The sequence below is a fragment of the Emericellopsis atlantica genome (genome assembly GCF_019669845.1).
Source record: "Emericellopsis atlantica unplaced genomic scaffold F5Z01scaffold_5, whole genome shotgun sequence".
NCBI lineage: Eukaryota > Fungi > Ascomycota > Sordariomycetes > Hypocreales > Bionectriaceae > Emericellopsis > Emericellopsis atlantica.
Genome location: NW_025764707.1, coordinates 1 through 23913, shown reverse-complemented (window position 1 = coordinate 23913; position 23913 = coordinate 1). Strand labels below are relative to the sequence as shown.

The 23913-nt window shown below is 54.7% G+C and overlaps 4 protein-coding genes across 4 annotated transcripts; 2 read left to right on the top strand and 2 right to left on the bottom strand.

The window, feature by feature from the left end:
- Positions 1–493: 493 nt before the first annotated feature.
- F5Z01DRAFT_647121 (uncharacterized protein) lies at positions 494–5013 on the bottom strand. The gene is made up of 6 exons (XM_046262957.1): positions 4478–5013; positions 4272–4405; positions 3830–4219; positions 3707–3773; positions 2281–3649; positions 494–2227 (listed from the first exon to the last, which is right to left on the bottom strand). The coding sequence occupies exons 1-6, from the start codon at positions 4539–4541 to the stop codon at positions 895–897; spliced, it is 3357 nt and encodes a 1118-aa protein (XP_046120863.1). The 5' UTR covers positions 4542–5013; the 3' UTR covers positions 494–894.
- A 1890-nt stretch (positions 5014–6903) lies between these two features.
- F5Z01DRAFT_633711 (C2 domain-containing protein) lies at positions 6904–11109 on the top strand (the record flags this gene model as incomplete). Its single annotated transcript, XM_046261980.1, has 3 exons — positions 6904–9495; positions 9548–10132; positions 10189–11109. The coding sequence occupies 3 exons, from the start codon at positions 6904–6906 to the stop codon at positions 11107–11109; spliced, it is 4098 nt and encodes a 1365-aa protein (XP_046120862.1).
- Positions 11110–14991: 3882 nt separating this feature from the next.
- F5Z01DRAFT_633710 (histidine kinase 1) lies at positions 14992–19048 on the top strand (the record flags this gene model as incomplete). Its single annotated transcript, XM_046261979.1, has 4 exons — positions 14992–15820; positions 15874–15906; positions 15955–18551; positions 18608–19048. 4 exons carry the CDS (start codon positions 14992–14994, stop codon positions 19046–19048), a joined length of 3900 nt encoding a protein of 1299 aa, XP_046120861.1.
- A 416-nt stretch (positions 19049–19464) lies between these two features.
- On the bottom strand, positions 19465–20451 carry F5Z01DRAFT_441398 (uncharacterized protein). The gene is made up of 3 exons (XM_046259780.1): positions 20147–20451; positions 19946–19965; positions 19465–19774 (listed from the first exon to the last, which is right to left on the bottom strand). The coding sequence occupies exons 1-3, from the start codon at positions 20231–20233 to the stop codon at positions 19567–19569; spliced, it is 315 nt and encodes a 104-aa protein (XP_046120860.1). The 5' UTR covers positions 20234–20451; the 3' UTR covers positions 19465–19566.
- Between the last annotated feature and the right edge of the window lie 3462 nt (positions 20452–23913).

Sequence of the window (23913 nt, the reverse complement as noted above, 5' to 3'; positions counted from 1 at the left end):
CGCGCGTCCGCGTGCTGACTGGAGCCCAGGCTTCTTCCTACACTGCAGGTAGAGGACTGGACCCGCCTGCCTGGCTTCGACTGGACTCCGTCACTCCATCAAGTTGTCAGCCTTGTGGCTCTCTCATCTTCGCAACAAGTCCCAGGGGCCAGAGGGATTGCGGTTGGTCTCGTCATTGGGGGCAACACAGATCATTCGCGGTCCCTTTCCGTCAAGCTGCTCATTCGTCGCACCACGTTCCAACCTCATCTGTCCTCCATCAAAGGCAGATGGCCCTTTCGGCATCTCGATCTACAGAAAAAGGGTCACCATGGGCGGGCCCAGAAATATTGAACGCTGATCTAGGGTCTAGTACACAGTCAAGAGCACTCCGTCACGACATGGACTGCCATTAGTCACCTGTCCGGCGACCTAGCGTGCTCCAGTCACGTCCGCCACATGAATGATCATACAGCGGCTTCAAGCTTGGCAGCGTGACCCGATGACTCTGACAAGTCTATTAGACTACCAACGATATTTCGTCGGCATTATCATTAATCCTATCCATACAGTCACTACTATCAAACAGCATCATGGTGCCCGTAGCCTCTTTCCAACCTTCCCCCAGCTGGACTGGCTGGTAACACTGTCGCCATACCCGATTAAATACTCATGTGCTGTAATGTCTTGACGGTTGCCAGATATAACTCGCGAAAACGCTCAAGTCTCATAATCCGGAACGCCCCTGGACCTCAAGACCAGTCAATAGCTATGCCTGTGCGCGTTGAAACGTATACGTTCTTCGGAACGCTCAAAATCATGTCCGCCCAATGAAGGGTCGCCTGTCGTGCTCGATAGTTCCCAACGATGGTAACACAGGCCGAGCGCAGCCAGTCGTTCCCAGAATCTAGACTCCTATCTCTCCGGAATGGGTGACTTGGCGAGCCTCCCACCAGCGCTCACCCGCTTGGCCAGGCGTATGTCCTTTTCCCGCTGCAGCCTCTCATTTGCGCTCACATTAGGAGGCAGTGTCGGGACTGCGTCCTGAGGACCACCGATAGACTTGCCCCTCTTCTGGTCAATGTACAGCTGCGCATGGCGGCCGAGCGGGAAGGCTGGCATTGTCGCCGGAATCTCTGCTCCGTTTTGCGTGAGCATCTCGGCGACCGGGAACGGCACCACCTTGTTGGAGTCGGCGTCGGCAGTGCTCTGCGGTGCCGTTGGCGAAGGAGAGGCTGGATCTGCTGCGGCCAGTGCCAGGAATACAGCATGCGTCCCTCTCATCTTATCCACGACGTTGGGATTGGCCCTCAAGGCCAGGGCGTACAGCACCTGCTGAATCTCGTTCTTCTTGATGGCGGCCAAAAGTGTCTCGTCCGGCGTCCCGTACCGTGACAAGGTTGATGAAATCGGCTCGACGTATGCCCGGTCGACATACTTGGACGTGATAAATCGCAAGCGTTGCTCGCGCGTCGCCTGCGCTGTGGGCTTCTGAGACTGATCGAGCTTGGCTTCCCAGACCATGTTCGACACGCGGTTGCCAATCAGTAGCAACAGCTCGACAATATCGACGGTGAACGACTTGATGTCCAGGGTCAAAGACCGAACCTTGCTGATGTGCGTCCCCAACGACCGATGAATGCCGCTGCACTCGATGCACAGGATGATGCCGAGGTTGATGGAAACCCACTCGACCTTGGACCCAGATCCGCAGTCGGCGCACCACGTGTTGCCCTGATCGCAGTCGCGGACCATCTTCAGCAGCCTGTCGGGGGTCTCCTCGTAGCCAGAGCTTGTGGTTCGCACTGCCTGCGGTCTAGCACCGACTGTGGTTCTGCGTACAGGCATTCCGCTGCTTGAGCTCGAGTGCTGGTGGTGCCCATGGTGATGACCGTGACTGAGCGATTGTGACTTGCCCGTAAGGACAGAACCAATGTCCCGCCTCAGTGACGACTCGGCCCCAGATTTGCCGCCGCTTCCTGGTTTATCAGGGTAGCCTCGACCTTCCATTGCGCTCTGGAGGGCATTGTTGATGGACACAATCCAGGTGTTCATGTCCTCTTCCGATGTGGCTTGGTAGACGCGCTTTGAGTTTGGGGTAATGACTTCGAAGCAGAACCTTCTCTCCTGGTTCCGTGCTTCGCGGACGGATGCCATGCGAAGGTCAATTGGCTCGGTATGCAGATCCAGCCTTTGCTTCCAATTACTGTACTCCGAAAGCTTACCCTGATCGAGGACAATCCAGAACCTGCATAACTTGTCAGCATGGTGGCCAGATTAGATCTTGATAGATTCACTCACTTATGCCAGCCTTGTCCACTAAGACTGCGAGGGTCAACATGGCCGCTCGGACGTCCAAGCGCCCAGAGAAGTCCTTCCTTGCGTTGAGTGACGCCCGCGTTGGAGCTCTCGTGGCGCTCCTCGAGGTCGCGTATCCCCTTGAATTTAGAGCCCGACGTCGCGCCCTGGCCCAAACTTCCAGGTGACCTTGACAACTCTGCTCCATAAGTATCGCCGGGATGATTAAGGCCACCAGCGGGCACGCTCCTCAATTGTGAGCCAGTGCTGTCTGCGCGACCCAGCTCTGTGTCCGAAGTACTGGTGTTACCACTGTTCTGGTGGGACGTACCATTCGCCGCAGTCGGGATCGGGTAGGTGTTGGATGTCGTGGCTTCAGACGGCTCCAGATAAGGAGTGTTTCCCTTTTCTAGCAGACGGCGTTTCTCTTCGCGCTCGCGCCTTTGGTACTGGTACTCCTTGTCTGCGTCCATGACTTCGCTCGACAATGCCTCGAGCTCTGGTAGGAGGGCCTCCACCTTTTTGGCAGCATCCAAGAAACCCTTGGACTGAGAGTCGGCGTATTTGGTGAGATGAGAGAGCACTTCTTGCTCTTTTCGTCCCCCGTGAAGATCCTGCATGAAGCTGGAGTAATCGAAGCGCTTGAGTTCAAACGTCCGTCGCTTGCTCTGATATTTCGAGTCACTGTCGGCGAGTTTCTTAGCCTTGACCGAGTCCTGACGCTGACCTAGATAGCGCGACATGTAACTGTAATAGTCTTTGCTCTCTTCATCGAATTCGCGACGCTTTGCCTCCGCCTGCTTGATATCGACCTGGTAAAGCTTTGTCATGGGATCGATAATGATTCTTTGGAGGTTATTGTTGTTCGAGCGCTGGTATGAGAGAATCTCCCGCGCAATCTTGTCAAAGTAGTGCTCAACAGCTGGTTGCACAGCATTGGCGTTCGTGGCGGAGGCTTCGCGTAAAGCGTCGATGAAGGCGGCAAGAGCGTCGTTTGCCTCGGTCTGCGCGTAATGCGCCTGTTCCGCCCTTTTCAGTACCTTTTTCATCTGCAGACGCAGATTTCCATTCTTTTGCTCGAGAGCTTTGAGGGTCGCACGGAAGACAGGCCCGTCGTCTCCCACAGCCATGTCGTCGCCTGGTTTGGGACATGGGACGTCTACTTTCACAGGTTCCTTTGCTGCACCTGCAGCGAATGTGGGGAGCATCAAACTATGATCGTGGGCGCCGACCAGCGGCGACACTGGCTCGTCCGCTATCTCGCCAGTCAAACGAGAGTCGACTGAATGCGCCGAGGCGACTCGGATCCTCGGCGGAGAGGACAGCGCGAACGGTAAGGGAGAAGTCGGTTGGCTCAACATGGGTAGTGGTGCTGCAGTTTGTCAGTTCAATCCAAGCCAGCCCGGAAAGCGCACAGCTCTGAACATACCGGCGACAAAGTAGGAGAAGCTTGCAAGAGCAAGCAGTCTGTGAGCACGAGAGTCATACTCCACAAACTGTAATCCAGTCAGCACTCCGTGAGCATCCTACGAACACCCTTTTCAGAACTCACACTGCAAAAGTTTCTCCAACCCCCTCCTCTATCTTCTGTTGTTCTGGGCGGTTTCCACTTCCACGTCCACTCGAATGATACTGAAGGGCTCCCGTTGGTGGTATAATCGCCCACTAGTTCGACGTTGGCGTTCTTGTGTAGATTGGGGTCGGCTTGAAATTCTCGTGTGACGAGATTCTCGACTTCTCGAGGGCTGGAGCCGTAGACGAATGTCAGACCAGATACGCTCGTGTCGGTTGCTGAAGGCTGGGGATCCGTAGGCATCGACCCAGGCTGCACGGCCGACTGTGACTGGCGCATTACAAATGTGAATGTGAAGATGAGCTCGTCGTCGTTGGTGAGCTTGAGCAGGAAGCCAGGCGGGCCTCCAGTGGCAGGTGTCTCCGGGTCCTACACAGCATCAGTCCCAGTTTCTCAAGCCAAACCTGCTCCAACCACTAACCTGAACAAACTCAACAGGCGCGCCATCGCCAGTAAGTTGGGAGACGGAGAGCCTCGTGGCGGGGAAGGCATTGGGAGCGACGCTAATAGATGATCGCTTGCGCGGGCTTGTGACAACGAGAGACGTGATCGAAACTACAGCAGGGATGTGGTCAGCTTCTGAGCATGTCGACAAAGACGCTTAGGCGCTTTGCGCTTTCAACATACGCCGGTTCTGGTCTCTCAGATACAGAGAGGGCCCGTCTTCGGGCCTGCTGCTAACAATGCCCATCGCGCGAGAGGCCGCGCAGCGACGGCAGGCGAGGAGAAGGGTGCTGCGATTCGAAAACGGCTTGGGGGAAGCCTCGTCGGGACAACAAAGAGGGGTGGACAGAGCGAGTCTGTTGTTGTCTGGGGATCGGATCGGGGGACGGAAGCCAGCCAAGGCCAGTTCGAGGTCAAAGGCGACGGACGGTAGGCGATAATTGCTGGAGAGCGAGTTACAGTCGCAGCGCGGGGCTCAATCGCAGCTCGTCGGCCGTGTGGGAGGATGGAGGGTAACCGAACGCCGTCATTCGGTGGAAGATGGTCCGCCGAGCAGGGCCAGGGATGGAGCAGGGGTATCCGTAAATGCTGCTACGATTCGACTCGAATGCTTCCGAAATAAACGAGTGTCTCGCAGATGGGGAATCCGCGATAAGTTAAGTGGTTGGCGGGATGCTGAGAGCCTGAGATTGGGGAGATGGAGTGAAACGAATGGAGGTGAACTGCTAATAACGTTCTCAATCAAAAGTATGCCTGGGCTAGCTGGCGTCAACCTCTGATGGTGCTGGGGCGGCTGCCTCCAGCCCGCAGTCAATGATGGCCCATTCTCCGCCCGCACAGCCTTCTGAGCACTGATAAATTGAAGGTCAGGTAAGTGCTGGGCAGGTTTACCTTACCAGGTACTTTACTTTACTTGCACTTGCTAACCAGGTAAAGTAATTGAAATGTTTTGGCAAGTGCATACGGGTAGCTTTGGTCAGGAAGGCCTGTTCTACAACGTCCGTTAGTAAGGCAAGTGGCCGGTGAAGACTGGATTTGAGGCCGCTGGTGCACTCTTAGTCCAGTCACTACGCTAGGCAGGTACCTCCCCGGCTACCTCTTCCAGATGATCCAGTCATCAGAACACTACAACGTAAAGTACCTGGTAAGTGAGGTACCTTAACTCAAAGAACGCGAAGTAAGGGAATTTTAGGCGCAGTCCGCCCAGCTATGTCGGTTGGTGGCCACATCCTTCATTTCGACAAGTGCCCCAGCCACCACTGTGACGAAGGCGTCGACAGGGCCTCGAGGTGCAACTACGTCCGTCCAATGGCCCAATATAAACGCGGATCTGTTATTTACAAGCAGTATTACGACTTTGGGCAAACAACTGTAAGCTCCGAATTTATTAATTATAGCCGGCCAAGTGGTAGCAGCTTCAAGTTTCAACACAAAGACTGGGATGCGTCCGCCAGTGGTCCTTGGCAGGCTTCTCCAAACCGAAATGGAACGTCCGACACAATGCCCCTGCATCAATTCACATGACAATCCTCCCAAAGCAGAAATAGAATGGCTGTGTCATTCGCACGCGAGTCTGGCAGTCCCTGTGATCATGTCCGCGCGTTTTGATCATCAGCAGATTGATCACACTGTCAAGAGACACGCGCACTTGTGGCATCGTCGCGTCTAACACAAAGTCCTGGAACAGTCTTGAAACGCTCTGTGCGTCCCTGGAGAGTCGCGGCGGCTATCCGTACAGGCGAACTGCGTCTGGTGATCAGATATCAATGTTCAGCCTCTTTGATCTAGTTGAGATTCAGTCGAGATAAAATAAAGGGAGCCCCAAATAATAGGTTGTTGGATTGAAGAAAGCAAGTCGGCTGTGAAGTATCTGAATTATGGATGTAATTACGTCGCATTATCGCTCTCATTAATTGCTCGTAAAGGGATTGACTTGTTGATCCCGGAGCTTGATCGACCAGTATAAACCATTGTAGGAGCCAACAAAGGGTATTGATCCTGAGATATCGCCAAGCCCTTGAGGAATGCGTCGCAGCCAATACTTCAGCAAGAGATGCAGTCTTGCGAGGCGAAAGTTGTATGATTCAACAATGTCGCTTGCAAAATGGCTGAATGTATTCGATCCTCATCACATTCACACCAAGCTAAGCTAATGAGCAATGCGCTACGGTAGCTGTTTTGCAAAAGGGCTGAAGGGAGCGGCCGAGGTGGCACTGGCCGACCCCCTTCGTTGGCGTGTATGACGTTTTGCCGCGGTGTGGACCTGTCCTGACCTCCAGTCCACCAGCATGCCCTGGGCTGGGCAGCAACCTCCAGTTCCTTTGGGAACTTCCAGGGTCCAATCCAGTCCTTCTCGTGTTGCCGCAGGCGTTCAGGCAGGCCACCACGCATCATCCAGATACTGTCTTCAATCAAACGCTCCTTCAAGTGACTCGTTTTTTCATTTGCACCAACTCGACTCGATCAGGAGAACAGGCCCGTACGCCGGCACCCCGCCAGCGTCGTGGTAGCATGCTGTGAAGCGCATCCGTTCGCCCCATTGCACTTGGGCACTATCTCACCTACGAAGCCCAGCGTCGAGCACGACCTAGCGCGACCGCTATACGACAATGTCAACCGCCTCGAGACAGTCACGCCGTCCCAGTCGGAAGCCTGTCAATCAGAGCAGGGACCTAGGCGAGCCGCGGCCGGGTTCGCGAGCGCACACCGTCAATGTCGAGCACGAGGAAGCGCGAAGCTTTGCTTTGCGCACGGCTTTTCTTCACTACCTTCTCCAGCCCAAAGCTAAGCGGAAGCAATATGTCAGCAATCCCAAATCAACGCCGCGATCGCAAACAAGTGTGGGACAGCTTGTCCAGGAATATGGTTCGGGGGGCATGGCCAAGTTGCCGCACAACTTTGCCGGACCACTCTTGGATCGCGTCGGGAAGATCCTGCGAGGGCTGGAAACTCTACCAGGCTACGACGATGCGGCTGTGAAGCGGAGCTTTGCTGAAGCGTACACGGCATTTTCCGAGCGGAGCTTCCGCAAAACTATCGACAAGGAGAGGAAGTTTGAGCCCCTGATGCTCATCTTCTACTCACAGGCAACCAAGGCAGCACAAAGGGGCAGAGCCCCCGACGACGACTCGTGGAAACTTCTACCCGACCGCCACCTTGCACTCTTTGTGCGGATGGCTATCGACGTCTTGCGGACTTCAGGGCACGACCGTGATCGCCCGGAGCTGGTTGCGAGGATGAAGACGTTGGAGAACAAGCTCCTCACAAACGACCAGAACTTGGTGGGCAACGGCACAGACGGCCACGGATCAACCATAGAGGTGGTTGTACCCCTGAGCTACGACGTCAAGGACATGCCCCTGGTTCACGTGGTCGCCAGTATTTTTGGACTGAGTTTCTCGGAGGTGCAGGCTGAGATCGACGAGAATAAGCAGACTTGGACCGAGGAAGCCGCGCTGAAGGATCTAAAGAGCTATCAGCATCGTCTCAACTCGAATCTCCCGGGGGCGCTCCGGAGCCAGGACTTCGATGTGGACGAGGCTTTCGAGGAGTGGAAAAAAGCAGAGGCACCACATCTCTCGCAGATGATGCTCGATATCCTCACAGCCAAGCCGCTCCTGGCCAAGACCTCGACAGCGCCCTCAGAACGTCCACTGCCCAACCGGCCGCAGTCCATGTTCACTGGTGATCAAGCCTACGCGGATCTCAGTCGAGCCCTCTCCAGCTCCGCAGACACCGGTGCAGCGTATGATCCGCACCTCAGTATTAGCTCTCTGTCCATAGGGGACACTGGTAGTATTCGCACCGTCGGAGAGGCTTTATACACGTTCATTCCTCCGGAGCCACGAGCCTTCTACAAGTATATCCTCCAGCATGCCATGACCTTTGATCAGATCCATGCAGATCCTGAGGTGGATTATCAGCCTCTATCTAAACAGTCACTTGAGCTGCTTGCGGAATTGGCGGTACGATGGCGGATCCCGCAACCATCGAGGCTGATTGCTCTCTTGGAGGTAGCTGGGCGAAAGTTTTTGGACCAGGAAATTGTGGCGGAAGAATTGGACACAGTCTTTGACTGCGTCAAAGGCCCGCAGCCGGAGCTGAAGAAGCATCCGCACATACAAAATTTTGCCCTGCCGCTGACCGAGATTGACCATACACGATGGCCGATGCAAGATTTCGTGCTGTACCAGCAGACTCTGCAGTTGCTGCATGAGGCACTGCTGCGGGAGTTGTATAATCTTATGGAGCAGTGTTACGATGCCAGGCCACCGAACATTGGACCCGTCATGTTCATCTTGGAGAACCATATCACGACTGATCCAGTTTTCACCGTCAAGCAGCATGTGGCAGCTGAATTTACTGAGCATCTGTCCCAAGGTCTTCGCGAACGGGCGGTTGCGGCGTACCGTCGGTATATGGAGGAAGAGATCCCCCAGTACAAAGAAGACTGGGAATTCGGACACGTCGTCAAGTTGGGCAAGTCCGTCACCAAGCTGTGCGACCGAATCAAGAAGAGATACAAGAACATGCCGGAGATCATGGGCGTCGACCCATTCTACACCCTGGTCGACGAAGTATTCCCCAGTTTCGAGGGAGATGCCAAGGCCATCATCGAAGCCATCATGCAGACCGTGCAGGACGAGGGTGCCGAGATTGACATTCAGGACGGGTTCGAGCTCTACCGGGAACTCGTGGCAATCCGTCGTATCCACCGGAGTGAGCTCGAAGAGCAGCCCTTTGCCTTCGACATTGAGGAGCTGCTGGTCGGCTTTGTGTGGCGCTGGATTCGCATCGCGGAAGGGCGTATGGAGGACTTTGTCGAATCGGCGATCAAGCAAGACCAATTCCAGGTCCGCATCCAACACGCTGAGAACATACCAACAGACAGTGAGCGGCATAGTGTTTCTATCATTGACCTGTTCATGTTCTTCAACCAGACACTACAGGAGGTCTTTGCACTCGAGTGGAACAACGAGGAGCACCATGCGCGGTTCATGACAGCTCTGGCCAGGGCCTTCTCTACGGGCATAGGCCGATACTGCGAGATCGTCGAGCAGCGGTTCGCCAAGGAGATGGACCGGCCATCGGTCGAAGAGCTCGCGGCTGCGCAACGGTCGACCCAGGAGAAGTGGATGCAATATGCAAAAGATGCATGGAGCAACAAGGAGAAGATGGAGCCTTTTCATTTCTATCCCGAGGTAGGCGCCTAGGGACATGCACGCAAGACTGGCATACTGACTGACAATCTAGTCATTCGTGAAACTCAACAACATCGAGTACGCGATGCAGGAGTTTGACAGGCTCGACAAGAAGATGAACCCAGACGGGTGCGCGGCGGTGATCGCCAAGTACGAAGGGCCCAGCAGAAAGCGTTCGAAGAAACCGAACAAGTACACCTTCACCATCAAAGTCATCGAGGCAGAAGATCTCAAATCCTGCGACGCGAATGGGTTTAGTGACCCCTATGTTGTCTTTGGCGATGAGTATCAAAAGCGCCTGCACAAGACGCGTGTGATCCACCGCAACCTGAATCCGCGGTGGGACGAGTCTTTCGAGGTGACGGTGCAAGGCGCCGTCAACATGATCGCGACGATCTGGGACTATGACACCTTTGGCGATCATGATTATGTTGGCAGAACCTCCGTCAAGCTCGATCCGGCGCACTTTGGCGATTACTTGCCTCGCGAGTTCTGGCTCGACCTGGACTCGCAAGGCCGACTATTGATCCGCGTGAGCATGGAAGGAGAGCGTGACGATATCCAGTTCCACTTTGGCAAAGCATTCAGGCATCTAAAGCGAACGGAGCGAGACATGGTGCGCAAGATCACAGACAAAGTAAGCCGTCCCTTGATCTGTTTAGTTCCAAGCAAGCAAGAGCTAACCATGTGCAGCTCACGAGCCAGATCAGCGCAACTTTGTCGCACGAGACGCTTCGCAACTTGCTCGGCATTGGCGGCCTAGGTGCTACAATGACTGGTCTCTGGAAGAAGCGCACGTCTACAATGCCCACTGCAGTAACCAATGCGCAGAAGGAGGCGGTACTTGCCCCCCTGCTCGAGTACTTTGACGAGAACTTCGCCATTATGAAGCAGACCCTCACCGACGCCACCATGGTGGCTGTCATGACACGCCTGTGGAAGGAAGTCCTCATGACCATTGAGAACCTTCTGGTGCCACCGCTGTCGGAGAAGCCATCGGCGCAGAAACCTCTGTCACGTCGCGAGGTCGATGTGGTCTTTTACTGGCTACAGATGCTGTTTGACTTTTTCAACGCGCGTGATGCGGAGACGGGCGAGCAGATGGGTGTGCCAAGCGAGGTGCTCAAGTCGCCTAAGTGGCACGAGCTTGCCTCGTTGAACTTTTTCTACTTTGAAGACACCAACAATCTCATCGCCGAGTCCGAGCGCATGGCCGCTGCCACCGCCAAGCGTGCCCAGCAGGCTCTCCTACAGCAGCCATCCACGACACCGCACGCGGCACCATCCACACGCATGTCTGCGGGACCGTCCTTTGCGGCGGCGGGCGCGTTTGCCAGCATGGGCACGATTCGGCGCGGCAAGAGCATCATGATGAGCCGCAACCTCGGCACGATGCGCAAGGCCAAGGAGGCGAAACGACAACAGGCGCAGGCCGACCCGAGCGACGACATGATCTTACGCATCCTGCGTATGCGGCCTGAAGCCGCGGGCTATCTCCGGGAGCGCCACCGACAAAAGGAGAGGCAGGCTGCCACGGCTGCAGCTGCGTTGATTGTCAAGAACAGTGTGAATCAAGGCTGGAACGCTGGAAGAAACAGTCTACCGAGGAGATAAAGGGGGGAAAGACGCGACTGCATTAGGCCTGTCTGAGGCGCGTGTTGCTTGGGATGCTGCTGTACGTCTCGAATTTATATGTTATATTGGGTCAAGGCAGAGGAAGCATTGGCATCAGATACCCTCATGCGTATAGCGGCGTGTTTGTGAATTGATCAAAGACGACTTTTCTTTTTCGAATGCCAGAGTCTAATATGTGAGGGACCTACGCAGAGACGAAGCACTTACCCCGACCCAGCCATCAGATCACAGCAGCAAGGGGCATTCCAACATAGTCTCAGGTTGTGCCACCACATTGTGTGCTGCAAGACACCCAGCCATGTGGCACCGGATCTTTGGATCCGAGCAGCTGTTGCGGTGTTGCATCCATGTTATCTGCTGACCGAGCCCACAGCCCGACGTATTTCCAGACAGGCGCATCCTGACAAAGGAAGTGAGTGACTTGACTGTCCGAGGGAAGCGTCGATTTGCTCGGAAATTTTTAGGGGTCCATCTTGGCGGCGTTATTTGGCGGCGGGAGAGACTAATTAGAGGCTAGGAATGATCCTGTAGCGGGTCCCCGAGAAAAGGGGAAGAGACGTCGGTGAGGAGGTACAAGTCGAACGTGGCGTTTCGTTTTGTGTGGGCCGCGTTTTGTGATCTTGGCTTGAGATGGAGTTGACGACGTGAGCGACTTCGGTCGAGAGACAGGCCTACAGGAGGTTTGAGGTGCGGATTGTTCTTTGCGACACAGAGTACGTACCGCAGAGTTCAGGGGCCTTTGCCGAGATGCGCGCACGGACCACGCTAAAGCGATTGCCCATTGGCTCTCGCGAGAGCTCCGAGGTGAGCTAGTCCAATTGGAGCCTCAAGAAAGTCAATGCCAAGAATGACGTCGGTCACTGGGGGCTTGTTCGGCTGCTAGCCTGACAGGGCCTAATTAGCTGCCCAGGGGATCCCCTTGGTGGACCGCGCTCAACAAGAGCATCTCGACTGATGGTCCCCTAAATGTCCGATGCGGATGGCTGGGAAAACGGGCTAGGTCTACGTATGCAGCACGGAAGCATGCCACAATTAGAATCCCATGGTTCTACTAGTCATTCTTGCGGTTTGGCATCTCGACGTTGGAACAAGTGCCATAGTATCGAAAAAAGGGGTCCAGAGCATCTTTGCGCTCCTGTCGTCTCGTGGAGTCAGTCCTCTGAAACATCCTGATCGTGGAGAAGAGGAACTCAGACCACCAATCTATGGTCACTCTTTGCTGCTACAGTGCAGATCTGTCGCTTACAGGGTAATGATTGTCTGTGGCACTGATTAGATTCGTTGCTCCTCGCCCAAATGCATCACTCGGCGGGCGCTCTTAGCGCGAGCCAGCGCCAGCCAAGTCCAATCCCGGCGAAGGTGCGGCGGATTTGATGGGCGGTAGTTTGATTAATTAACTAAGTACATACGGACAGAACAGTGTTGGCGGATAGGAGAGCAGTTAATCACTCTGAGGCGTTCGGTCGTGATTCGCCAGTCGCAAGGCCCAGCGGGGACCAGCTTGGGGTCTGCAAGCAAGGGACGACGGGGCGGGGAAACTTGGTGAAGGAAGGGTGCGAGGCGGCCCTGAATGCCTCAGCGAAATGGCCTTGAATAGTTCGCGAAGTCCACCGCTTCTGGATGGTAGAAATAAGAAGAAGTTGCCAGGTTTGTCGGATCGGAATCGAGGTTGACATGGACCTCGTGTTCACGGCCGCAACCTGGAGCGCAAAGGCCGTGACAGCACTAGGAGCCGCCATCTTAGGGAAGGCGCCTCATGCACAGTGCGGCAAGCTGCCATTGAGCCCTAGGACTTCCCCACATCCGCCCCCGGGTACAGGCGTTGCACCACTGGCCACGAGTGTACTGGCACATGCATTCACTGCAGTGACTTGTTGTTGCCATCGCCCTGCTTTACACAAAAGTGAGGCGTGGCGTGTTGGGGATGGGTTTCTAGAAAGGGAGGAAAAGGTATGGCCAGCGTCCACTATTTGTATGTAGGTTGGCGCGCGATTGCGGCGGTCTGTTGTGAGCGAGCCAAGCGGCCAAGCCACAAAACATGCTGCTTTGCGACTCCGTATGCTTGGCTCCAGCTGTTCGCCGTTGCGAAACATCCGCAGTTTTCTACGATCCTCGGCGCCCGTTACATCTCCCAGCAAAGCAACCGTGATTGCTGCAACGACTCGTGACTGTGAAATGCACCGTACTATATACTACATGGAATCATCCGGCCTTGAAAAGGCCAATCTGATATTCGTCTTGCATTTGGCGTAGGCCGTGCAAATGCAGGTGGACCCTGACAGTGAGCACACCACCACGCATGGGGCAATCGATCGATGGCCTCGTACGATTTCAGGGTCGTAGCTTGCTGTTAACACGATAGACCGACCCTATCTATTGCGAAAGCAAGGCGTTGCCAGTGGTTTGCCCAGGCAGGACTTACAAAAATGACCGTCGGGTGTTCAGTTCTGTCGGCACTGTACTGATGAAATACGAAGTTCTATTACCAAGTACTTCTCAGCAGATTGGAACAAACAGCAGTCTGTGGTCTGACCACTTTTCTAGAAAGGTGATGGTGCCCTCGTCAATTCAAGCCTCAATTATTGCGCCGCGCCAAAGTCCCCTGACGCGAGTCCTTTCTTGACCTACACACCTGTTGATGGGAATTCAGCCACCGGCCGAGCCTCCTTCCCGAGGATGCACGTTACGTACATGCGGAATAAAGAATGCGAGCTGTCTGCTCCAGGCATTCCTCAAAGGACGTCAACCCAAGACCCTGCTTGCACACTTGCCATTGGCCGCTGGTCAAGCGATACAGAGTGACTGGACGTGGATGCTACAGCCTTGTCCTGCTGACCCCTCAGCAGAGCATGCTCTCGCCGCCTCACCCCCTAATAAACGCTCTGCGTAAAATACTCTACTGCAACTGTCTGATAGTAGCCCGTCTGAACTTGGACGTGATGTTGATAGGGAACTCCACCACCTACCGTATTCGAGTGCATGAGTGCATATGCTATGCCCTCCAGTCCCGTCTGCCTGTCGCGACCTCGGGCTCCTGTCCCTCCAGCTGTATATTCCCCCCGGAGTGACCGTGCCAGTGGCCCGCCCACAAGACAGCGACCCTCGCTGCCGCGCCAGCGCCCTCTGATTGGGCTGCATGTCGTAGCCACCCACCCGACTCCATCGACTGCACCGTACCGGCCTTAGCCCAGTCAGTCAGTCAGGCCCCCCCGTGCCATCCATCCCAGCACAGTCCACTCCACTCCCATCCATCCCAAGTATTCATCACTTTTCCTTTCTTTCCCAGGCTACCTTACCTATCTCGCCTCCCGTTCTCCCATCTGTCTTTGACCTCTTCACGCGAGAGGGTAAGGGAAGACGAAAGCTTCCCGCGGCGAGTTTATCTTCAGTCGACGACATAGCGACCGACACGACGCTCCCCTTTGCCGACACTTTTCGTACTGTGTCCCCTGGATCAGTTGGTGGGCTATCTATCAACTCGCTCCATCCGCCTTCGCCTCGCATGTGCTAAGACATCCGGTCGCCTGACGCTCTTTGCTCCATTCGACGCATGCCGATTTGCTCACATCTTCTCGAGTCTTGCCGAATAATGCTGCATCTGCTTCGCTGATTTTCCACTGTTCTTGATCGCCTCTTGAGCTCATTCGGTCACTTGACTTCGCGACAACCCGCCTCTGCTTCGACCACCCCAGACCAAATCACCGGCACTCGACTTGCCACCGCGGCATCGGTGCCATCTGTGTCCCACGGCTCGCATTGCAATACCGTCGATTCATTTTTCGCATACAGTGTGCTTTCCAGTACTCGACTGAGCCACTGGTTAAGGGCTCGTCAGTCTGCTGCGAGTAAGATCAGAACATGATGGTCGACGATGCAGCGCTCGCCACGGCGGCCGAGTTCATAGCCTCCTTGGCTGCCGACCCCAAGTCCCCGTCAGTCATTCCTTCAAAGCTGGGTGGCGACGTCAAACTCCCTGGTCGCGAGACTCCTGCCAAACGCAACCTCGAGGTAGAGTTGCACAAGCTCTCACTGCGAGTCGCTGAGCTCGAGAGCCGGGCGGCAGCCGCTGTCACCTTTCCAGAAACACCAAACGAAGGTCCAGACTCTCTCTTCGGCGATGACGGGGGCGCTTCGCCGTCGGGCAGTCGCCCGACATCCTCGCGGCCCAAAGTACTTCCCAATGTAGGCCATGACCGTCCCGGCTTCATGCCCCGCCAGCTGACAAAGGAGGCTCTTGAGGGCTTGCGGGAACACGTTGATGACCAGTCGAAGCTTCTCGATAGCCAACGCCAGGAGCTCGCTGGTGTCAATGCCCAATTGCTTGAACAAAAGCAGCTACAGGAAAACGCCCTAAGAATGCTCGAGCAAGAGCGGGTGGCCACTCTGGAGAGAGAACTCTGGAAGCATCAAAAGGCCAACGAGGCTTTCCAGAAAGCTCTCCGAGAGATCGGCGAGATTGTGACCGCAGTCGCTCGTGGTGATCTCACCATGAAAGTACGAATGAACACCGTGGAGATGGATCCCGAGATTACTACATTCAAGCGCACAATCAACGCCATGATGGACCAGCTCCAGATATTCGCAAGCGAAGTGTCGCGCGTCGCGCGTGAGGTCGGTACTGAAGGTCTGCTTGGTGGCCAGGCCCGCATTGGCGGCGTCGACGGAACCTGGAAAGAATTGACGGACAATGGTGAGATTCTTCCTATATACAGTGACTCGGATGGCAGTCTGACTGGAGTACAGTGAACGTCATGGCCCAAAACCTGACAGACCAAGGTAAATGACCCATGCTTCTCACGCCCTCCAATCATGCTAACGACCCAGTCCGAGAAATTGCTTCAGTGACCACCGCGGTCGCCCACGGAGACCTGACGAAGAAGATCGAAAGACCCGCCCGCGGTGAGATTCTACAATTGCAGCAAACAATCAACACCATGGTGGACCAGCTCCGAACCTTTGCCTCTGAGGTCACACGTGTTGCAAGAGATGTCGGGACGGAAGGTATATTAGGAGGACAGGCAGACGTTGGAGGTGTTCAAGGCATGTGGAATGACCTTACTGTCAACGTGAACGCCATGGCCAACAACCTCACAACGCAAGTGCGTGACATTATCAAGGTCACGACAGCTGTCGCCAAGGGCGACCTCACACAAAAGGTCCAGGCCGATTGCAGGGGCGAGATCTTTGAGCTCAAGTCAACCATCAACTCCATGGTAGACCAACTGCAGCAATTCGCCCGCGAAGTTACCAAGATTGCTCGAGAAGTCGGCACCGAAGGTCGTCTGGGCGGACAAGCGACTGTCCACGACGTCGAAGGCACATGGAGGGATCTGACGGAGAACGTCAACGGCATGGCCATGAACCTCACCACACAAGTGCGAGAGATCGCCAAGGTCACAACAGCTGTCGCCAAGGGTGATCTCACAAAGAAGATTGGAGTTGAAGTCAAGGGAGAGATTCTGGAGATGAAGAACACAATCAACCAGATGGTGGACCGGCTCGGCACTTTCGCGTTCGAGGTCAGCAAAGTCGCCCGCGAAGTCGGCACCGACGGTACGCTGGGTGGCCAGGCTCAAGTGGCAAATGTGGAGGGCAAATGGAAAGATCTCACCGAAAACGTCAATACCATGGCGTCGAATCTCACCGTCCAGGTGCGCAGCATTTCTGCTGTGACACAGGCCATTGCCAACGGAGACATGAGTCAGACGATCGACGTTCAAGCCAGTGGAGAAATACAGGTCCTCAAGGAGACCATCAACAACATGGTCGGTCGACTCTCTAGCTTCTGCTACGAAGTGCAGAGGGTCGCCAAGGATGTGGGCGTTGACGGCAAGATGGGAGCACAAGCTGACATTGCTGGCCTCAATGGACGGTGGAAGGAGATTACCACTGATGTCAACACCATGGCTGCCAACTTGACGACACAAGTGCGAGCCTTTTCTGACATTACGAACTTGGCCACGGATGGGGACTTTACCAAGCTCGTCGACGTTGAGGCGTCGGGCGAGATGGACGAGCTCAAACGGAAAATCAACCAGATGATTTCGAATCTCAGGGACAGTATTCAGAGGAATACGCAGGCTCGTGAAGCCGCCGAGCTGGCCAACAAGACCAAGTCGGAATTCCTCGCGAATATGTCCCACGAGATCCGCACGCCCATGAACGGAATCATCGGTATGACCCAGTTGACTCTAGATACCGACTTGACACAGTATCAGCGGGAGATGCTGAATATCGTCAATAATCTTGCGAACAGCCTCCTGACGATCATCGATGATATTTTGGACCTGTCCAAGATTGAAGCCAGACGAATGGTGATTGAAGAAATCCCGTACACACTACGCGGAACCGTCTTCAACGCACTCAAGACTCTGACAGTCAAGGCGAACGAGAAGTTCCTCGACCTCACCTACAAGGTGGACAGTTCCGTGCCGGACCACGTGATTGGTGATTCATTCCGACTGCGCCAGATCATTCTCAACCTCGTCGGCAATGCCATCAAGTTTACGGAACATGGCGAAGTCAGCCTCACCATCCAGGAGCGGGCAGAGCAGCCTCAGATCGAGGTCGGCTACTATTCGGTCGAGTTCATTGTGGAAGACACAGGCATCGGCATAGCTAAGGACAAGCTGGACCTGATCTTCGACACGTTCCAACAGGCCGACGGGTCCATGACACGCAAGTTTGGTGGTACCGGCTTAGGTCTGTCCATCTCGAAGCGTCTCGTCAACCTCATGGGAGGCGACCTATGGGTGATCAGCGAATCCGGGAAGGGCAGCCAATTCCACTTCACGTGCAAGGTGAAGCTGGCTTCCGATGATACCTCAATGCTTGAGCGACAAATTAAGCCTTATCGCGGGCACCAGGTACTCTTCGTCGACAAGGCTCAGTCGCGGACAAGCGCGGAGATCAAGGAGATGCTCAAGCGCATCGGGTTGATCCCTGTTGTGATGGACTCTGAGATGAGCATGCAACTCAAGCACATGGCGAAGACGGGCGGTCAGTTGCCATACGACGCCATTCTCGTGGACTCGATAGATACGGCCAGGCGTCTGAGGTCGGTGGACGACTTCAAGTACCTGCCCATTGTGCTCATGGCTCCTGTCGTGCACGTCAGCCTCAAGTCGTGCCTCGACCTAGGCATCACATCCTACATGACGACGCCCTGCAAGCTGATTGACCTGGGCAACGGCATGATTCCCGCTCTGGAGAACAGGGCGACCCCGTCCCTTGCTGACAATACGAAATCATTCGAGATCTTGCTGGCGGAAGACAACACGGTCAACCAGAAATTCGCTGTCAAGATCCTCGAAAAGTACCACCATGTTGTCACGGTCGTGGGCAACGGCTGGGAGGCCGTGGAGTCGGTGAAGGAGAAGAAGTTTGATGTCATCTTGATGGATGTTCAGATGCCTATCATGGTAAGTTCATCGCGGTGCTGTATTGGTCAAAGTACACTGTGCTAACGTGAATGCAGGGCGGCTTCGAAGCTACGGGTAAGATCCGAGAATACGAACGCAGCATGGGGTCACACCGGACGCCCATCATCGCCCTGACCGCGCACGCCATGATGGGTGATCGCGAGAAGTGCATCCAAGCCCAGATGGACGAGTATCTGTCCAAGCCGCTGCAGCAGAACCAGCTCATCCAGACGATTCTCAAGTGCGCTACGCTCGGTGGCCCGCTGCTCGAGAAGAACAGGGAACGCGAGCTGGCGCTCAAGGCGGACGCCAAGGCGTCGAGCAGCAAAACGAACGACGGGCTGTTGCGGCCCAGCTTGGAGAACCGCTCCTTCAGCACCATGGAGCCCATGACGAACACGGCGATGGAGAGTCCTCCGCTCCTCTCGGCCAACCAGACTGACCCTGTCAACAAATCACGACACGATTTGACGGACATGCGCAGCCTGACGAGCTAAGTTGGAGGCATCTGCTGTCTGTTCTTTGGGTGTTTTGGGAGAGGGCAACGGTCATTCGCTGTTGGTTTTGATCTTGGGAACTGCGTCAGTTTTTACACAACATGGGCTTCGATGATGGGCAGGATCACACGGCGACGTTTCGGTCGCTCGCCGATGAGGCAGTATTCAGGCGGGAGAGGCTGGGGGGGGGGGCGTGTGTGAGTGAACACACAAGATATGTGTGGAGCGGCATTGGTAGCCCAGGAAAGGGCCATTTCTTAGCGATCCTGAGATATCACTGGTGCGGTCTTTGGTTGAAAGGTGTTTTTCTGTAACGTTTTTTCTGCACTCATGGAAGAATGCTTGAATATGGTCGATCTAGGCTTTTTATATACAACGAACGCTGTGTGTCTCGACCACTGGACTAGGTGAATCTGACGATGTGTGCTGCTGCTTCCCAATACTACATGAATCCGGAACGCCCCTTGTCCTACCCCTTGCCGGTCAAAGCAAGCCAGCCAGCCCATCGTGGACGTATATCACTCCGCCTTGGTCTCTTTGCTTGAACCTGAAGGCTGTTCATCTTCTTTCTTGTCGGCGATGCCGGCACGTGCGCCGTCAGAGGACTGCTTGTTCTCGCCAGTGGCCTTTTCGACATCAGCCGCGTCAAAGGCGGCGAGTATGGCGTCAAGCTTGCTCTCCAGGTTACTCAGGTTGTTCTCCATGGCAGTCGCGGCTTGCTCCCCGCTAGAAGTGGTTCACGTCAACATTGATGTCTTGCGTGGCATGTGAAGATGGAGTATGACAGTGAGGACAGGGAGTTATTGTCACGACAGGTGGGTAGGGCAAGGTCGTCAATATCAGTGAGGCAGTGGTCTGCTTGGTCGAATGGTTGAGTGCTTCACAAGAGAGACATACCGCATGATTTCCTTGTATGCCTATACAATGAGATCTAGGTCAGCATCAGGGGGTTTGTAAGTCTCTTTGTCCTTCTTTCCCCAGGGGGAACGCGGGGGTGGATGAGAAGGGGGGTCCATGTTTCGGTTCCTCATGGCAGCAGGATAGATAGTAGTACATGGGCGTGGGACGGGAAGAAGGACTGGACCGTTCAAAACGTACCTGTGCTAGATCGGCCTCACTCCGAACCTCGCCGTTCGATTGGCCCTGCTGCTGCTGGTGCTGGGGATCATCTTCCGGTGCGGTCATGGCGACGTTGCGTCGGGGCTAAAGGAGGAATAGGTAGAGGAGGTGTGAAGATGCTGTCACTGCTGTGCAGGATTGACAGCTCAGGGTCCTGTCAGGGACAGGCAAGATCTAGTCTAATTAAGAGATGTCGATATTTCGGGTATGGAGGTTTGTCGGATGCCCGGTCTAGATCAAATTGGCTCGTCTGCCCTTGGGCGAGTCACAGTCACGGTTGAGGGGTGGTGGGGAGCGGGGTCGACACTCTTTGTTCCTTTCCCGTCCGAGTGGGAGGTGATTCACAATACCTGTAATTAATATAACTGAAGAGTACCTTAAGGTAAGTTATGTGGTCAAGACAATAGGATCTGCAAGACGCTGGGTCTAGATGCACGCGTATGCACCCCTACTGTATGCGACTGACGGGGAAACTCTATGCCTGAGTGTACCTTGTGCTTGCGATGTCGATTGTCACCTTTATTGACGTTAGTGCTTGTATACTGACAAATGGCCGTATCCACAGTCAACGTCTTCTAGACCCTCATCTGGCTCGATGCTGTAAGATTGGCAGGGAGGCTGAATGCCGGATTGGCTTATTAACTACGTACTCAAAGATCCGCATTCGGTGGCGCTCGACTTTCGACAATGCCATGTCCCTGAGAGTCTGGACCTCTGTCGACCAGACTAGACTGGTGTAGGGTCACCCATGCCATCTTACCTACCCTACATCTCACACTCAGGACTTTGGTTGTATCAGGTCGAGGCAGCTGGCACCCTGTCAAATGTCACAGAAAATCACCAGAAATGTATCGATGGCTTGATGTGATGCCAACCCCCTTGTCCCTCACGAGGCGACCTGACCGGCTGTCGTGAGACTGGTGACCAGTCGTACAGGGTCTGTTGGACCGTTTTCTCACCATCTCAAACGGGGCAAATCCCATGGCCGCAGCATGGGAACTTTGGAGGGGGGCACCACCACCTGTTCGACAATCCCGTCCAGAGCTTCAAAAAATGCCCGTAACCCCTGCGCCACACCGGACCAACGGCCATGACGAGTGTCTCAGTGCCTGGATCGAGAATTGGGGGTTTTCATCAAGGCGACTCGCCTCTATACATGTCGGTAAAGATGCATCTCGATCAAAAACTGTTGGATGAGATTTGATCGGATACCACTTATCATATTGAGGAAAAAGGGAGAATTCAACAACAATGAGTGGCCTGGACGGCCAACGCGCCTACCGTGTAAGTGCGTACCTTAGGTGAATCGATCAACAATAACGGCATGGCTACGGAGCATGCACCTCACCTTGAACGGTAGTATGTATCATCTGGAGCGGATGGGTGGTTCTAGCAAGCGTTCAAACCTCGATGTAGGCGCAAAGGGGAGATTCCCATGGAATCGGTGCCGTGTGACAGGTTCCATGGGCAATTGAGCTAGAGCGTGAAGAGGCAAGGCAGGCTCCATGAGCAAGCATGGTAAAGCTAGAAAAGGGAATGCGCAAATGGACCGTTATTTACGATGATGGCACCCAAAGCTCGATTCTCGCTGATGGGCAGCGGTTGGTCCAGATCATGTGCAATCGTGGGACAGGGTCCGTCGTGGTCTCCTGCGCGGCCAATGGGCAGGATTCTGCGCGCACACCATGGGGTAGTCCTAATGTCCGGCGTGGAGATGCCAGACGGCGCTCCGTTCCCCATCTCAAAGTTCAAGTTCGTTGTCTCTGGGAGCGCTTTGCGCCGAACCACTGCCCGGATATGCTCCAATGTTTGCCAGCATCTCACGTATAATACAGCAGTTGTACAAAACACAGCCTGTTCCAAGGAGCATCATCTCGATCACTGGTCAAGTATAGTGCCTACCTGCCCTTGCTACATGCGCATGCTCTCAACGTTGCCTTTCGCCTCAATTAGAATTACCGGAGAGAAAAGGCATTATCACGGGATCGAGATCCAAAATGTCGCAGCTGGGATGTCATGGCCGTCTGGCGCGGACGAAAAGTGGATCCAATGATGTAGCCAGAGGAACTACTTCAACGTGGTTGCTCGCTCCTCAGGATGGCTGGCCGGGTTCGCTGGCTGGCTCGCTTGCCTCGCCCTGTTGTTGTTCTCGAGCAGGACAATGTTGGTGATTCCTGGCGTCGTCCTGGTGGTTGATCACGTTTCCACTCCCGGATCGAGCAGTATGGTCTCACCCCCTTGACGTGAATCCCAGTGATGCCTCCGCTTCGTGTGAGCGCAGAGAGGCTCATCGTCGATTCACTGGCTATTCTCGAGAGGCGGATGACGGAGGATGATGGCTATTATTCGAACTGGCGTGCCTATCCAGCCCATCGAAGATTGGGCCATCCCATCTCCGTAGATCGAGCATGTCTGAAGAAATACCCGGCCCTTGCTTCCACGGAAAGCACACCTTCCGCGTACCAAGCTCGGTTGCGGAGATCGTCGACTAATGGCAGTGATCGACGCAATCACTCCTGGTAGCGTGCTCGCACTAACGTCATGGTAACAATTCTAGAAGCGGGATCCACGTTTCATGTGTTGCAGCCGCAAGACAGTTGATAGTTGGTGCTGGCAGCTGCATCATGAACGGCCGACAGGACAAGTTGTTGACTCAAGGTCCAAGGATGGAACCCAGCCTGCTGCTTATCGGCTGTTTGCCTTCTTCACCGACTTGCTCCATACCTACATGGTACGTAGACTTGCAGCTTGTTGTAAGAGTGAGAAATGACGATTAGCTTGTGACCGTCCGTCCGGACCAGATGATCCAAGGGGTACCAGATTCAACAAGCAGCGCAACCGGTGTGAACCTATTTCCAGATCAAGGAAACCGAAAATAAGATCGCTGCCACCGGTCGATGCCGCGATCCTGTAAGTTAGGGGTCGGTTGAGCCTCGTCAACAAGAGACATGAGCCCGCCCCCGGTGTCTTGCTCTACCACACGTCCTAGGATCAGATCCAAACGCCTGAACAGTCTCAATGTTCCGTCTACCATCCGATTGCATCTTAAAGAGATGAACATGCCAATTGTAGTGATCGATGAGTGGCTTGACCTCCAGTGTCAGGGGCCATCTCCGCTCGACGTCACTGCCTTGGCGGATCTGATATGTTTATTCTGGCGAAGATGCAATAAGTACCTGCAGGCCCATCCATCTGCCCAAGTCGCAGAGGACGCATGAGGCGCAACCCGCCCACCGAAGCTTTTGATGAAGACTGACGAGGACGACGGAGCAATTCCACGTAGCGGTTTGTTGGTATCAGGATTCAGCACGTATAAACATACAAGTAGGTAAGTAATTACCAAGTTGAATGCCCAGGCTCCAGTCGCGCCCCGCCGTGGCCCGCCAGCCCTTCCTTCTTTCCTCCCCCTGTACAGCCATTGCTTGACATATCCACTCGAGGGTACGTACTCCGTAGCTTTGGAGGAAAGAACGCTCTTCCCTCCATGAAACTATGTTTAGGGCAGACAAGCTTTCGAAACCTGGCATCGTCGAATCTACGTCACCCAACCTTTGATAAGGACTGCGTACTGCTACTGAGCTTCATTAGACGCTATTAGTGTATGTTTACATAGGGTAGGTCTGGTGGTCCGGTATTTGGGTTATTTATTTGCTGTGATGATGAGCCTACCTTACAGCGGGGCTAGGCTCGATTGAGATTCTGCCGTTAGCGGTGAAAAGGTAACACCGGAAGGGTGAGAACCTGAA